Here is an 18,310-nt window from a genome sequence, read left to right on the forward strand (position 1 = left end):
TTTCTTTACCAAATTTATCAGCTCATGGCATCAATTCACACACATGAATCGGAGTGATTCTATCAGAAGCTCATATGGCACCCTTTCATGCACTTGAACTGGTGACTCCTGTTGTAAGTTTCCGCTTCACTGACAACAAAACAGTGCTTACCAGGCCTTTTAACAACACATTTTTGTTTGTATACATCTCATATGTACAAAGATTCTGCATCACAAACCAGTTGTTTGCTTTGTGTTTCTTGGAAATGAATCCAGTCTTATGTTACTCTGATCTATTGCAGTGTTTGCAAAAACAGTGGGGAGTGGGAAAATAATTTGTGTACTGTTTGCCACTCAGAATTATTCTCGGTGGTGGCAACCAGTGTGAAATAGAAATAGAAGAGCTGTTTTTACTGCAATTTTGATGATGTGGATGATCGCAGACTTCAAGCATTGTCAGAATGAGAGGTGCAGTTTTCCTTTTTTGTGTCAGAAGAATAGTTCTTTCCCTTCACTGCCACAAGAAACAGTTTTGTGATTTGGTGACTGGAGACTTAGTACAGTGAGTCATCATTTATCTAGCCTTCAGTAAGTTGGATCTCCATTTCATCTGTGATTTCATTTTTTCTCCTCCCCCCTCCCCTCACTAAATTTAATGTTTTGATACACTGGAAGTAATAGTACCAACAGTTGACAACGGCAATAATTAATGATCATGGAAGTGGTGGCACACCAGTGCAGATGTTGACACTATCTGTGACATAATTACACAATTATCGACCATTGCCATGCTGCCATGGGCTATGTAAGGCCACTATAGCAGAGTTTGGATTGTCGGTTGCTCCTGACGAAGATGGTGGTGATAACTGTCAAAAGTGTGAATTGAAGCAAAGAATATTTTGTGAAACAATAATTAAATTTAAGTTCAGCCAATATGTGGATTTTAGCTTGGTTTTAGCTCACAAGTTAACACTGCATTGTACAGTACAGCTCGTGGTCTTGCGGTAACGTTCTCGCTTCCCACACACTGGATCCCAGGTTCGATTCCCGGTGGGATCAGGGATTTTATCTGCCTTGAAATGACTGGGTGTTGTGTGTCTGTCATCATCATTTCACCATCATTGACTTGCAAGTCGCCGACATGGCGTCAGCTAAAAAGGACCTGCACTACGGCGGCCGAACACCCCGCATGGGGTCTCCCGGCCAACAATGCCGAACGCTCATTTCTCATTTCATGTACAGTATTGTATTGCTCACATTTGTTATGGTTGTAAAATGACACCAGAAAGGAAGGTGGGACGATGTCCAAAAGTACTGCAGTGCAAAGGATGATTAAAAGAGAACTGTTGTGTAAAACATTGCTGCTGAATTTGGTGTTAGAATTTTAACACTGTCAGATTAGAAGAATAACTGGAAATAAGTGAAGATAAAGGACAGTTTATAGTGACAAGCCAAACAGGCTAAGAATGCATTGCTAGATTATGCACTTTTCATGTGGTTTAGTGCAAACAAGGAGACTGGTGTTCTGATTTCAAGCCCAACATTGCAAGAAGAAGCAGTACATTTACAGAACTGGCTTTCTAATGGTGATACTGACTTCACTGCCAGCCAAGGTGGATACAGAGGTGGAAAGATCGACAAGGAATCCATCAGGATTCAGTGACTGGTGAAAGCCTTTCAGGGAACGCAGTAGTTATTGAAAATTTCAAAAAACAAATTGAAAATCATTTCTCTTGGTAAATTGAGTCCAGACCAAATTTATAATGCCATTGAATCAGTGGTCTTTTTTATTGGATGCTATTCAGTAAGACATTAGCTTCCAGATTAGATAACCTTGCAAAAAGGCTATAAAAATCACAAAATTACAAAAGTGGCTTGGAGTAATGTGTCTGGGAAACAAAAACCTATGCTTTAAAACATGTGAATTGGTCCTCCTTGCAAGAATCTTATAAGTTACAACACAACACAATGCATGGATGGAAAATTTGCTTTTTAAAAATTAGGTCTTTGAAGATTTTGTGCCCAGTGTAGCAAAATTTCTAAAAGCAGCAGAATTGCCTCCGAAGGCCATGTTGTTGATTTACTGTATGCTGTCTGTCAGTGGCAGCATCAAAGTGAAATTTATGCTGTTAGTGTATAAGATAAGGCTACTGAGGAAGCTAATTGAAGAATGAAAATGGCATGATGACACTTTTTTGAGACCTGTAAATATGTCATTATACATTTTGTTTCACGATTCCTATTACAGGCTTCTAGGGGTTGTAGAGAGGACATAGTAGATAAAATTTTTATAAGGGACCTGTGTCCAGAAATGTACCGTTTCAGTATAAGTTCGAAGATCGGACCACTTTCAAATCTCCTGCTTCACAGTGTGCTACATAATTGCAAGTCTACGCAATTCAAGAGTGGAGAACATTTTTTGGATCACCTCAATCCATCACATATGAGTTTTGTCTGTCTCCAACAACGGCTTTGAGAAACTGGTGTGTTTGCAACTAGGAGGGTTGACTGTCACTCTCCTTGGTTGTGCATCATACTCATACTCATGAAAGCATGCATTGCAGATACACTTTGTGCAACAAACAGCAGCTCCCATAGAGCACACAGGTCAGAGCTCATTGTCTTCATTATGTGGGTGTGATGAAGGGGGAGATTTGAAAGTGATCTGATTTTCAAACTTATTTTGCGTCCAAACGGACATTTCCTGACAAGAGTTCCTTTCCGAAACTTTATATACTAAATCTCCTTTACAACTTCTAAAAGCCTGTAACATGAGTAACGAAACACCCTGAATGATCAAATTTACATAGGGTCATGGTGCCCAAGTCATCACTCATGGAGACCAGGAAAAATTTGTAATCAGTCATTCGTGAGTTCACTGATGCTGTGTGAACATTAAATAAATAAACTGATAACAAAATCGACGTTTTGGAGTTCGTTGTTGGATTTATGAGAGGCATTTCATAAATAGTGTACAGATTGATATTACTGCGTGGATTGTTTGATGCAACAATCAAAATTATGTCAGATATAGTTGAGAGCTTGAGGAAGAAGCACATATTTTTGTTTTTTTGCTCTGTATTCTAACATAAAATTGGTGAGAGATAGAAATGGATCCTGCAAGGTTCTTGGGTACTGTGACATTTTAAGACCAGAGGTCATACTTCAAGACTGAAACTTTATGTGGCAAAAACCTGACGGAAATCCACAGTTCATTAAGTGAATTTTCTGATGAGTTTACACTGGACTGTAGTTCACTTTCACATTGGGTTAATTGTTTTCTTGGAGATTGTATGAGCATGGACAATAATGCAAGACTTGGAAAGCCAAAAATGTCAACAGATGAACCAAGTGTGAAACTTGTAGCAGATGCTCTTGAAGATTGCAGTGCGACTTTTGAGGAGCTCTCTGAAGCCCTGTGAATTCCCTCAACTTCAGTATTCCATATTCTGACAAGTGATTTGAAGAAGAGAAAAAATTGTGTGATATGGGGCCCACACTGTTTCACTGCTGAAGTGAAGCAGTCTGGGCGTTGCAACCTTGTTCAGTTTGACCATGAAGGTCAAGGATTCTTGTGTCAAATTGTTGCTGTTGGTGAATTGTGGATTGGAGACTTCGAACTGGACTTGAAATCACAGTCCAATGGGTGGAAAGCTTCAGATTCTTCAAATCCAAAAACATTTGACGCACTAAGTCAAAACTCAAGCAAATGATGAATTTTGCTTATGATCACCAAGAAATCATCATGACAAGAGTCCTTTGTGGAAAAAGTGTCACAGCAGTGTATTATTGTCACTTCATGCAAAACCTGTACAGAAGATGCACAAAACGCAACCTCAGTTGCTCAAGGCTGGGCTACTCATTCTCCACGATAATGCTTGCCTGCATATCAGCAATGTTGTAGCCTAAGAATTGCACAAATATGGATGGGAAGTGTTGCCACATCCTCCCTACAGCCTGTACATGAGTCCACCAGACTTTGACTTGTTCCCGAAGTTGAAAAAAACATATGCATGAACATTTTTATCTTTTTATGGAAGAACATTCTACCACTGTTACCCCAGATGTTTGACAGATGAGCAGAAGTGATGTCCTGCGTGGAATAATAGAGCTTTCGAGACAGTGGGATTCAGTCAGAGAGAGACTTTAAAGGACCTTAAAGGGTTACTGAAAATAAATAAAAAATAAACATGTGAGTAAAAAAATACTGTGCATTATTTATGAAATTTCCCTCATAGAAATGTAGTGTGTGCATTTACAAATGTTGCACAGTGCTCGGACATAGGTGTTAATGACAATTTTCTGATAGTGAAATTATCATCGTTTGTTCATTGCAGACAATACCAATAATATTGATGATTTGGCTGATAAAGTTGGTGCTCAGTCTGAAGACATTGACACGTACAGAGGCAACAACACAGCTGGACAAAATAACTGTTTATTTGGAATGCCAAATGAAAATAACTTGGGCTGAATTAACACTGTTGAAACACGTCATCCTGCTGCACATAAATGACACAAATCTGGCTAAAAAACTTACCAATTTTTTCACTCTACAAAACTATAGATTTTTTCAATGTTTGGTCAACATTTTATTAAAAATAATGTATAATTTGTGTGTTTACATATGATATGATTATTGCATTTAACCCTTGAAATTTTGATTTTTGAATTTGATGCTGTAAAAATCTTATATTTTCCATGTTATTGCTTTGAGTCTGAATTTCCAGAGTTATGAAACAATAAATGTTTACAAATTGAGCTGGTGATACCGTCATTTATGTTGTATGATAAAGTGACTTTGATGTGATTCGCCTTGGCTCTCAGGTTTTAACTCTCTTGTTGCTTCCTTCTCGTGGTGCTAGGTCCCATTATTCCTTCAAGGTTGTGGAATGAGACAAAATGCACATTGTCATGCAGCTGTAGCTATAATGTACTGGTTCTGTGGGTTGTAATAACAACTAATTATGCTTAAAGATAGTTAAATGTTGGAGGCCTATATCATACCTACTCTTCAGCCTCAAGTGCCTGAATAAAAATTACTTTGTGGAAAAATAAGACATACTTCATAGTGTGGTGAAAGTGACACAACTTGAGCAGAATTAGAGGAACCTTAAAGGCAACTGATCTCATTCTGAACAAATTGTTTATTTCTTAGGGCCAAACATGAGTCAGGCAAAGGGAAGATATTGATGAAAGTGTAGCCTATATATGTTACAAACTTTGATAATATATGACATATGTTTTTAGTATTGGATTTTCTTCTCTTTCTTTACTGATTCTCTGTGTTTGTTCTGTAGTTTGTACAACTTTGAATATGGTAACTAGGTGCACTATACCAACCTGTTTATCTCTGCTATCCATTTTTTTCTTTCACATATTGAGGATACCATAATTAAAATCATTAATATTACAATTACAATTTTTGTGAACATTTTCGTATTTGTCTGTACATTTTTGGTAAATATGTCACAGACTCTATACACATTTTCAATGAACTGTGTTGTTTTTAATAGGGTGCAAACTGAAGAAGTGACAACCATTGCTCGTGAACTTCTGACAAATCTGTTTTCTGCATTGGATCTGCCCGGATCACAAGAAAATGAATATGTTATGAAAGGTAAGAAGTTGGTTCATACTATCTATATTGGCATATTTCAGCTCTTTCTTTATTGTTGTTAACCATTATTTTAATGTTTCAGCTATTATGAGGAGCTTCTCCGCACTGCAGGCTCAAGTTATCCCACACCTTGGTGATCTTCTTCCAAAATTGACCCAGAAATTAGCATTGGTTGCTCGTAATCCAAGCAAACCTCATTTCAATCATTATTTGTTTGAAACTTTATGTTTATCAATCAAGTAAGTATGCTAACAAGCGGATAAAATAATACCTAACTGTTAAATGTAAGCTTATATCTCCTTCTGAGTGTTACCAGAAAATTATCTGTGTAGCAATATTTGTATTATCCTTTTGGACTGTTCAGTTCAGTCTAAATAGTAATTACACCCTAACAGACTTGCACTTTAAGATTTCTATGCTTAAAATTAGTATGTGTTGACTGCCATATCATATTGTGATTAAGTGCTTCTCTGGTATTTGTAAGATGAATAGCTATATTTTCTTTCATTTCAATCCTTATTGCAGTCATTTTGGAATGCTAAATGAACACGGAAAGTAAGTGACATAATGTAGCCAAAATGGATAATTTATAGTAGATTGAACTGGATTGTGTGATTATAGTATAGAGTAGCGAGTATGATAAACTTTGGATTCAACAGTTCGATACTTTATAATTTTTGTGGGTGACAAATCCAATGAATGTCAATATTTATAATCTGTTTGTGCTTGGTAGATGTTGTTATTACATCTGCACAGTATTTCTCCAGATAACACATTTGTTGTGATCTCATACCATGGAAATATTACAGATATTTTTGCTATAACTTAAAGTTAAAACATCACATGCTAAGTATGGCATGAGTACCTCCATGAAGATAAGTAGTTGAAGCTGAATCAGAACACTTTAGAGATCTGTCACCCGACACAATATCTAATGTATTTACCTTTTTATAAAATCCAGTTGCCATAGTTGATTCTATTGAAGAAGAGGTCATGCTAATCACTGGTTCTAAAATCCCATGTATAGACAAGGAAAGGCTTGACTCCCTCACATTCTGGAGCAAAAGAAGACAACTTCTACTCATATCACAAGAAAAGGACATCCACTACTTTCCTTTTACGAACATATATTTCCTTGAATGTGTGTACAGATCATTAGAGTGACTCATGAATTAGAGCAGAACAGAACTTTGCATATGACATAAGCTTCAAAGTCTCAACATGACATTCAAAATTACAATATATTTTGTCACAGAACCATCTTGTCTTTCGTTTTTGTTCTTGGAGAGTGTGGTTGCTCCTTGACGGTCAAGCCACCACCAAGCCGCGACACCAGAACAGCAGGTGACACCTGCGCACATGATATGTTCTGCAAAATACTCTCTTCTTAATATTATTCTGTCAAGATCATCTTTCCTTGTACTACACAAGGAGTGTTAAGGGTCGTTTACCTAAATGGCATGTAACACTTCATCTGCCTATGCATACTAAGTTTGCCACTTTCTGCCATCCCTCAACCATCCTTCTGTCTGTACGCTTCCTGCCTCCTACCTCTCTTCACCTAACGCAGTCCCTCACTCAGTTGGAGTTTCAGTGGAGAAAAAGTGTGTGTGGTGATGGCTGTGTAATTTTGTGTGTGTGTGTTTTGACAGCTCAGAAGATAGACATTGCTTGAAGCTTAACAACATTGTAACAATTTCAGTCTTGTTTATTTGTCTATTCACCATTCAACACTTCAACTATATGGCGAGTGGTTGTCTTTACTTCTTCAATTATTTATATTCCACTCAGGATTTTCCAGCACTAATAAAGTATTACATCCTGCAAGAAAAGTAAAAGAACTGCGGTGCTTTAGCAGGATTGAGAACATGGCTTTGTACTGTAAATTGTGTAACAAATAACTTGCAAGAACTGTTTTATTCCAAAGTATTAAATAATGAACAAATAGCGTGTGAACTTACACGTTTTTGTTGTCTGAGTGTGTTATTCATGTTTGTCTTTCATGTTGCAGGATCGTTTGCACTTCAAACAAGACGGCTGTATCTACATTTGAAGCAAATTTATTTCCACTTTTCCAGTGGATACTCCAGCAAGATGTTCAAGGTAATGTTCTACAAAAATTAAATAATTTTCCCCTAAAAGTAAAACTCTTTGAATAGTAGAGGTGATGGGTTGTTGACAGGTACATAAACAAGACTGAAAACTTCATTAGTGTGCAGATGAATACTTTTCGAGCTACGGTACTTTACTCCTAAATTATTTACACTCGTTAATAGAGCTTTCCTTTGCCATATCTACAGTTTTACAAGCAGTGCTGCATATACTCCAATTTTGGAAATAAAAATAACTTACCTTAAAGTGGTACCACAAGTAGAAGTAGTAGTAGTAGTAGTAGTAGTAGTAGTAAATATTACTTGTGTACATATGCTGTAAATACTGTCACCCCACAGTGTTCTGCTATATGTCTTGTGTAACTGAAACAAACAATGGAAAATCTGTGTTGGAATAACAATAATGAAATATGCTAGACTGTTACTCACCACATGAAGAAGACTTTGAGTGACAGACAAGCACATGTAAAGTACATTTAAAAGTAGACTAAGCTATTTGACTAAGTCCTTCAAATGAAGAAAAACACACACAATATGTAAAATAAGGGAAAGGCAATCACTCACCTGTAGTGGAGTGATGTGTGGACGATGGAAACAAATAGCAGGAAACACCAGACACACTCAAGTACACAAATTCCTGGCCGTGGCAAGTTTGGTTATTGAATGATGCGAGTCACCACCTATAGCCCGGTCAAGTGCTTTCAATAACTGATAATCGATAATCAGTCTTGCCATGTCCAAGAGAGTGTGCATTTGAGTGTCTGTTTGGGTTTGTGTATGAATGTGTCTACTTTTACTAGAGAGAGAGAGAGAGAGAGAGAGAGAGAGAGAGAGAGAGAGAGAGAGATCAAAAGCTAGTGTGAATAATGTTTCCTGTTAAAAGTTTCTATTCTCCACACATTATTCCCTCATAGGTGAGTGGTTGCCTGTCTAGGTTAGGTTAGAACATGTGCGCATGACACGCAGTCATCTCCTGGAGATGAGACTGGAATATGGGGAGCAGTGATTGCAGCTGGGGTGGGTAGTGGTGGTACAGAAGAGGTGTGGGTGAGGAGGTGGAGGAATAATAAGGTAGGGGTTGGGAAGGTGCTGCTGTGCATTGTGTCTGAGGGTGTACAGGAGTGTAGTGGGGACCTGATAGTAGCCTGTTAGGTGTGGCATTGGGAGGCTGTGCTGGGAGAGAAAAATGGAGGATGAGAGGTCAAGAAAAGGAGATAGACAGTGTGTGTGTGTGTGTGTGTGTGTGTGTGTGTGTGTGTGTTCAGAAAAGCTAGTGTTGATGTGAAGATTCCAGAAGGCACAGGCTGTGAAGCAGTCAAAATTGAGCACACCCTGTTGTGTGGCATGCATAGCAGTTGAATGGTACAGCTGTCTCTTGCCCAAAGTTTGGTAGTGGCCTTTCATGTGGAAGACAGCTTGTTATTGATCATGTTCACGTAGAATGCTGTACAATGTTTGCAGTTAAGATAGTACACCACATGGCTGCTTTTAAAGGTAGCCCCATCTTTGGTGGTTAAGAAGTGCCTGTGATTGTAGGAGTGGAGTAGGTGTAAAGGGAGGATGTATAGGATAGGCCTTGCTTCTAGGTCTGTTACAGGAATATAAATCTGTGGGGCAAGGGGTTGGGATCAGGAGTGGACTAGAGACAGACAGTGATATTGTGTAGGTTGGGTGGACAGCAGAATACCACTTTGCATGGGAGTGGAGTATAATGAGGAGTATATTTCTCATTTTAGGGACTGATAAGAGATAGTCCAAACTCTGGTGTAGAACATGAGTCATTTGCCCCTATTGTGAGTGGTACCGAGTCTTGAGCAGGTAGCTGTTTTTTGGCTGATCAATGGTGTATGAGGGATGGTAGGTGATTGAGGAGAGAAGGTAGGGGAGACTCATTTGTGGACAAGGTGGTGAGTGTAATTTCAGTCTGTAAAGTCATCAGCGAGACCCTTGGTGTATTTATTTATTTTTTATTTATTTACATGTCAAGTTCCTTAGGGCCAAATTGAGGAGCAAATCTCCAAGGTCATGGAACATGTCAGTACATGAACTTACAACATAAAAGTAATAACAGATAAAAATAAATGTTCATGAAGCTGAAAGAAAATCAGTCCATAAGTTTAAGCAAACGCTATCAGTGATACAATGAGAATCAGCTTAATTTTTCAAGGAACTCCTCAACAGAATAGAAGGAGTGACCCATTAGGAAACTCTTCAGTTTCGATTTGAAAGCACGTGGATTACTGCTAAGATTTTTGAATTCAAGTGGCAGCTTATTGAAAATGGATGCAGCAGTATACTGCACACCTTTTTGCACAAGAGTTAAGGAAGTCCGATCCAAATGGAGGTTTGATTTCTGCCAAGTATTAACCGAGTGAAAGCTGCTTATTGTTGGAAATAAACTAATATTGGTAACAAGAAACGACAATAAGGAATATACATATTGAGAGGCCAGTGTCAAAATACCCAGACTCGTGAACAGAGGTCGACAAGAGGTTCGTGAACTCACACCACTTATTGCCCGAACCGCCCGTTTCTGAGCCAAAAATATCCTTCTAGAATGGGAAGAGTTACCCCAAAACATAATACCATACGACATAAGTAAATGAAAATAAGCAAAGTAGACTAATTTACGTGTCGAAGTATCACTCACTTTCGATACCATTCGAATAGTGAAAATGGCAGTATTAAGTCTTTGAACAAGATCCTGAACATGGGCTTTCCACGACAGCTTACTATCTATCTGAACACCTAGGAATTTGAACTGTTCAGTTTCACTAATCATATGCCCGTTCTGTGAGATTAAAACATCAGGTTTTGTTGAATTGTGTGTTAGAAACTGTAAAAACTGAGTCTTACTGTGATTTAACGTTAGTTTATTTTCTACAAGCCATGAACTGAGGTCATGTACTGCACTACTTGAAACCGAGTCAATGTTGCACACAACTTAGAGAGTGACTACTTGTCATTGCAGATGCGATGACCACACATAAGCTACATAGTAGGCACTTCTCAATGTGGAATGAGTGGCAGCTGTCGAAATTGAGGTATTGTTGGTGATTGGTAGGTTTGATGTGGATGGAGTACTGAAAGAATCATCTTTGAGTTGGAAGTGGACATCAAGAAAGGTGATTTGTTGGTCTGAGGATGACAAGAGTTAAGCGAATGGGGGAGGGGGAGTTGAGGTTCTGGAGGAATATGGATTAACTGAAAGTTGCATGAAGAAAAATCCTCCCTCGGAGATTAAAGAACTGTAATGAATCAGATGTGAAGTTAGGGAGAAATTGGTCAGAGCTGAACTGTGATGAGTTGTTGGAACATAGTGTGTGTTATAGAGAGAATTTCTGCTTGAGTTGTGAGTGGCCCACGTGACTTTCTTTAAGAAAGATGTTTCACAGAGAAAGGGCAACCATCCAGCAACTATTCATTGATTAGATAGTTCTTTTCCCCCTTCCCCAAACCCCATGCCCAAATGCACAGCATAAAGTAAGGCTTTTTTAACATAGCAACACGTCACACGAAATATCTCTCGTATTTCATCGTCAAGGCATAATAATATCTTCATCACCATCTGCAGTTTAGGCTCAAATTACCACATAATTGTGATGATGATGATAATAAATTTAAACAGTTGGTTCCTAAGACATTAAAAGGCAAGTCATTACTTAGTTAATTGCTAATATAGCTAGAGTCATGAAAGTTACGTAAAAGCAACTCTAAGAATTGAGATTGATGGTATGTTGGTCATGTCAAACAAAATGTAGACAGTCATACATCAAAAAACCATGCAAATACAGTGTCAAAAGGGATTGAAAATAATTTTGGGAGTAAGAACTTGTGGCAGTGTGTTGTTTTCCTCAGCATGGCTACTGATTTCATTCTCATATAAATGACATGATTCTCCATTATTGTGCAGTATCATGTCTCATAATGTTTTGGCATGGTGTACTGTTTTACTGTAAAAATATAAACTAAAACTGTTCACATGATTTTGTAAATCACTTATAAATGATTATTTATAGGACACATATAAATGTAATTGTATACAGAAAGTACTGGTTGCCATCACAAATCATGAAGATAATCCAAGGAAGAAAGCTTATCATGAATAATGAGTCAGTCAGAAGCCAAGTATGTAATTGTTGCCCAAACTTCAGTCAGTGTTCTAACACAAAAGTGTCGTGTCAGTTCCATCTGGAATTTGAAAATCAAATAGCAGGATTAGCGCCATTCTAAACTCTTAAGTACTGGACAATGTGATAAGTCTGAATGTGACTGTCAACCACTGACTCAACAAGTCAATAAGAAAACTGTCGTGTTGCTCCGAATCTCACTTCATTTAGCAAAATTACTATAGTGAAATTTATGTATTCCTTGAAATGAAGTTACTTTTACCTTTGAGGAGACTGGTGCTCTTGATATCTAATTAAGCTTTTGAACTTTCAGTCTTACTCAGATTTCTGTTGAATGGAACAGAAAACCACTTGCACCCTTACGGACATCATTGTTTATACATAATAAAAATAAAACTACATTTCAGAACTTGTGGATCATAAACATCAATTTAGTACAAAAACACAGAAAGCAAGCAAGCTAATTACATTATTTATTTTTTTTCATTCAGGGGTCATCTCACAGTGATACAGGATTTATCATCATAATAAATGAAAATAACTAAGTCTAATATACATACCAAAGGAATGTAATAATATGTTTTTTACAAGGATAGGACACACAGTTGGCCATGGCGTTAGTGAACAAGCTGTTGTGGCATTTGCCTGAAATTATTCAGAAAATGTAAATCAGGATGGATGGACTGAGCAAACTCCAGCCACCTGAATATGAAGTCAGTGCCTTAACAAATGGACTGCCTCATTCGCTTGGTCTTGATTGTTTGATGTTCTTTTGCACCAGAAAACTTGTAATGTAAAACATAAGTTTGGACTGCTCCAGTGTACACACCCACAATTGATTACAGGCCATGAACATGTTGCTATGTTTCTTGCAGTCCCTCCAGTTTGCTCAAAGAACTGAATCCATGCCTGTAAACGTGCTACTCTTTCCAGTTCACACCCCCAGTCCTCACTTAAGTCCATCTGGACAACTGGGTCACTGTTCCTCCATGACAAGTGAGATGCTGTGCTCAGGAGAATGAGAAGAAATTACAATAATGCACTACAGATCTTGGCATATTTTCAGTTGTCCTCCTTTTGTTGTTAACCTCTACTCTGAGTCCTCTGCACAATCTTTGACTATCTAATACTTAGGAAGTATGTTTTATATGCCTTTTTAAATAGATGTATTTTTGTGATCTTTTGCATTAGCTTGAGCAATTTATCGCACATTTCTTCTCAGATAGAAAATACTGTTTTCATTTTTTTGTTTGTCAAAACTGGCACTCTTTCCATGATTATGTGTAGAACTATTAGTGAAATACTTACTAATGTTTTACCTGACATGCACCGCAGGGTGGTCAGTGTACTCCCTTGGTGCAGTAAAGATAACCTGTTTTTTAAATAGTTATTTACAGTGATCCCCCAACCACTATTTTTAGTTATTATTTTTACAATTTTTTTTGGTGGTTTGAAAATAGTATCCATGTTTTATGTCTCTGATCCCTAGAAAAGAATCCTGTAGCCTTGGCTCAGGCATCACTCTGTGGAAGCAGAGGTTAGCAGAGGGCCACACCTTTTAAAATGATTGCATGCATTAGTTAATGTCGCATTTCATAAAAGCTATAAATTTTTACGTAAAAATTCCAATTGTCTTGATGTAAAATATCTGACTATCTTGGTGGGCCATGCAAAAACCATTAGCAGGATGCTGTTTGCCCACACCTAATATAGCTGATACATAGTGATGCAGCAGATATACGGTTATCAATTTAACTGTTCAACATTATGTGTGATACTTAAATAATGGATAAAAGCAACAAATCTTGGCCTTGGTGAAAGGGGTGGTAACAGTATTTACCAGGAGTAATTATACCTCAGATGTCAGGTTCATACAGTCGCAAATTACTGTATGTGCAAAAATCATTTTTGTAAAATGATGCAAGAAAATGTAATGCAGTGGATAACTTCTGAACAAAGAATATTATGTAATTATGTCTAAAAATGAACCAATATGTGAAAAATAGTAGCAGTAATCTAAAAAATTACAGAAAGTGCGAAAGATGAGACATAAAAATACGCAAAAGAACGTAGGTATGATGAGGAGGTGGGTGTCCAATGTCATATCAGCAGTCATTTCCTGTGTTGGTGATGCATCAGCATTCAGTAGCTGTAGAACAGGCAGACAATCAGCTTACAGTGTAATTTGAATGTGGGTTTGTGTTGATATCAGGTGGGCTGTGGCAGACATCGTCATCACTGTCAAACCTCTTTTACAGTAAGGACCGAGGTTTACAGCGGGGACCAAATTGTGATTAACTCAGTTACAGCAAGTCTTAAAAAATGTTAGTGTAGATACCATTACCAAATTTACGTTGTTCGTTAAGGGGTTTCTCACAGTCATTATTCATGTTAGTGTAGATTTCATCTTCTTTCAGCACATTAAGTGAGATGCTTTTGTGTTTGTGACGTAAAATTTTGAAATCAGACTGAATATGCCACAGTATGAGCATTTGTGACTGTGATTTCAGCATATGCTGTATTATTATTATTATTATTATTATTATTATTATGTTTGTATGTATGTTCCTTGTATTGTGTGATAAAAGTTTCTGCCTGTATGGCTGATATCTACTTTGTCACACCTACCGCACTTCATTGTTAGTAATGTATTGGTTGCAGGTCATTGCAATGTATGTTGACAAATGTATGAACTTCATTTTTGGCTTCAGTTCCGTCCATTTAATTACTATTTCTGTGTAGAAAGACAATGAACACACAATTTTATAGCTTAGAGCAACATGTTGTACATGTTTGACAGTATGTGGTTTTTTATGTGGGGTTGTGAATGTTGTGAACAAATATTTTTTTGGACAGAAATTTTCTACTCATTCTCATTAAACTAATGAGTCAAGTATGTGTGTTTTGGTTGCGATATCAAACTACAAATGTTTAGGTTTTTGAAATATTTACATAATACTTTCGTAATTTTGGCAGCATTTCTTCTTCTTCTTTCTTCTTCTTCCCTCTCTCTCTCTCTCTCTCTCTCTCTCTCTCTCTTTTTTTTTTTTTTTTTTAAAACCCACATTTGCTTTGTGGATTGTTGTAGGAAGAGGTAGCAAATTAACATTTTGAAAATATAGTGGAAGTCAGTGCCAGTATGTTGCACATTTGCAGCACTTAATGACATGGTGTATCATGACAATTATACATCTACATGTACACTCTGCAAGCCACCTTGCGGTGTGTGACGGGGATGCTTTGTGTACCACTGTCACTTTCACCCTTCCCATTTCAGTCACGAATAGTTCATGGGAAGAATAATTGCTGGTAAGCCTCCATGTTGACTCCAATTTTATCTCCATGGTCTTTTTGTGAGATATATGTAAGGAAAAGTAACATATTTGTTGACTCTTCTAGGAACGTACGCTATTGGAACTTTGACAATAAACCACACACGTGTCCAGAAAGCCTCTCTTGCAGTGTCTGCCACTGGAGTTGGTTGATCACCTTTGTGACGCATTCATCCTTACTAAATGAACATGTAACGAAACATGATGCTCCTCTTGGCTCTTCTCTATTTCCTGTCAGTTTCCTATCTTGATGTACGGATCCAGTACTGATGAACAGTATTCGAGTATTGGTTGAACAAATGATTGGTAAGCTACTTCCTGTGCTGATGGACTACATGGCCTGAGGATTTCTCTAATGAATCTATAAGGTATCTGCCTTACTTGTGATACTTGTGATTAATTTTATGTGATAATTCCATTTCAGATCACTCAATATGCATTTTATGGAAGTAACTGCTTCCAGTGATTGTTCTGCTATTGGGTAATCATACAGTAAAGAACATTTCTGTCTATGTATTCAGAATACGCAACATCTGTTTATTGAGATTCAGTTGCCACTTCCTGCACCGAGCTTAGTTCCTCTGCAGGTCATCTTGCATTTTGCTACAGTTTTGTAGCATCATGACTCCTCTGTATACTACAGCATCATCTACCAAAAGCCTCAAGAAACTGATGATGTTATCTAGTAGGTCATTTATTTATATTGTGAAAAGTAATAGTCTGATAACAGTCCCATGGGGCACTCCTAAGGTACTTTTACGTCTAAAGAGTTCTCTCCATTAAAAATGACACGCTGTGATCTGTTTGTTAGAAACTCTTCTGGCGTATCACACAGTTGGTATGTGGTACAGAAGACACAGTGTTCGTTGTTGAAACAAAACAGTCAAAGAGTCAGAATGCAAGTGATACATATTGGGAGAGTACTTTAGGATTAAAAGAAGCCACACACTGAAAAGCAGAAGCATTGAGTTGTCATTTTATACTTTGACAAGCTAGAGTAAAATAAAATGCACACACACACACACACACAATGCCAATGTTACTTTTTGGCGGGTGGACTGGTGGTGGTGGTGGTGGGGGGGGGGGGGGGGGAGTAATGTTAGATGGAGTGGCTAGAGTGAGAGGAAGCTGGGAGGCAGGCAGAGAGAGAGTTGGGATGAGTCGCTAGCTGCGCAGAGGGGACGGCCGGTTTGTGAGAGGTGGTGCATTGGGTAAAGCTGTCGACTCGCATATTTTCAAGGAGCAGTATACAAATCCTTGTTCATCCATTCATATTCAGGTGCTGTAAGTTGGTAGTATTGCACTTATCCTTACTAGGAGAAGATATCTCAAAAGTCTCATTGTAAATACAGTGTTAAAAGTATGTATAAGGCCAGTGCCTGATTGTACCACATGGTGTTTGATTTCTCATTACTGTACAGTGTTACTATATTAACAGAACTGCAAAAGTTGTATTTGATTTGGGTATTTTCATCCTTTGCAGTGATCCTGAGTAATGAGAACTATTTATCTAGTGACTGCATTGCAGTGCTGCATGAAACCAATTGTACCTGTTGTCTGTAGTCTCAAGTTGCCTTATGATAACCAAAGTGCAGTAGTAATGCTGTAAGACATTGTTAAAAGTCGTGCTCCATCTGTGTGTGGTTAATCTTAAAATGATATTGCATGCATGTGGCAGAATTTTAATCATTTTATGGTGTACTTTTATTACCACTTCTTCCTATAAATATTTTAGGAATATTATATCCTTCACGTTCTCTGTTATTAATGATTTTGTGAAGACTGTTCTTTGAAATTACAGTTCTGTCAGTGTACTCATATGATGTTACATAGTATTGGCCATACCAAGCAGGATTTTTAGCATTCCTTAGCATTGAAATATATAGTGTAAGACGTAGACTCTGAGATATAAAACTATTTGACCATGTGACACAGTACAGAAGTTGAGGAACTTGGTTGATATTTGGGAGGTGAGATATTGAAATCCTCAGCCAACCATCCAGATTAAAAATTTTCCTGAATTAACTATGAGATGAGATGTGATTCCTTTTTAAAGGATGTGACTGAATTCGGTCCCTGTCTTTGCCTTGTGTTCCGATCTAGTGTTCTGTTTAATGACATCGTTGTCTGAGGACATCAAATCTTAGTCTCTCTCTCTCCCTCCCTCCCTCCCTCCCTCTCTCTCTCTCTCTCTCTCTCTCTCTCTCTCTCTCTCTTTTTGAGTTGGCTGTTACAGTAAATAAATCTAAATACACCATAACTTAATGCTTCACACTACATGGTCCAGTCACATTAATGTGAGCACTACCTGCAAATGATGTAAATATGTAATAATGAGTAAGAGATGACAGGTGGCAGCACTAGCAGTAGAGGGTATATAAAGCATGTCGGGGGACATGAAGAACAGTGGACTTGTTGTCGTAATGTGGGAATGGAGCAATTTAGCTGACATGCAAAAGGGCAAGATCATTGGCTTTGGGGCAAAAGGTGGAAATATTTCTGAAACAGCTTGGTAGCATCTCCCAACAAAACAATGCAACATGTCACACAGCTTGCAGTTTACGTGCATGGTTCTGAAACAGCACGATAGCAACTACCAGCTTGACACTTCAATGTGTCACCGAGCTCACAGTGTACGTGCATAGTTCAAAGAGCACCAGGATGAGTTTACCATACTCCCCCATCCACCAGGCTTCCTGGATTTAAATCCAGTTGAGTATCTGTGGGACCACCTTGACCGGGCTGTTCACACCTTGGATCCTCAACCAATAGACCTAGTGCAGCTGGCCATGGCACTGGAGTTGGCATGGCTCCACACCTTGGTACCTTCCAGAACCACATTTATTCTGCAGTTGTCTCTACTGCAAAAGGCGGCTATGCAGGCTTTTGACAGGTGGTCACATAAATGTGACTGGACAGTGTATTTGTTTATTTGTGAGCACTATTCATTAGAGTCTATTGTCTAAAAAACAGCAGTAGTGGTTTGTGCACTGTAATAATATTCTAATCTATCATCTGTTGTGTGAAAGGAAACTCTTCCATTACCTGTTTAAAGTGTCTCATAAATTTTTTGAAACTATTTCCAAAAAATGGCTTACATACATGCATGCATACATTAAAATATACAATATGTGTAAT

The 18,310-nt window shown here is 37.9% G+C and overlaps 1 protein-coding gene across 1 annotated transcript in view; it reads left to right on the forward strand.

The window, feature by feature from the left end:
• The window catches only part of LOC126092059 (exportin-2), a 171,711-nt gene that overhangs the window by 126,658 nt on the left and 26,743 nt on the right, over window positions 1–18,310 (forward strand). The window contains exons 12-14 of the mRNA XM_049907465.1: window positions 5,496–5,599; window positions 5,682–5,838; window positions 7,611–7,702. Of these exons, the coding sequence (XP_049763422.1) occupies window positions 5,496–5,599; window positions 5,682–5,838; window positions 7,611–7,702 (353 nt within the window). The remainder of the gene's footprint in view (window positions 1–5,495; window positions 5,600–5,681; window positions 5,839–7,610; window positions 7,703–18,310) is intronic.

The sequence above is a fragment of the Schistocerca cancellata genome, chromosome 7 (genome assembly GCF_023864275.1).
Source record: "Schistocerca cancellata isolate TAMUIC-IGC-003103 chromosome 7, iqSchCanc2.1, whole genome shotgun sequence".
NCBI lineage: Eukaryota > Metazoa > Arthropoda > Insecta > Orthoptera > Acrididae > Schistocerca > Schistocerca cancellata.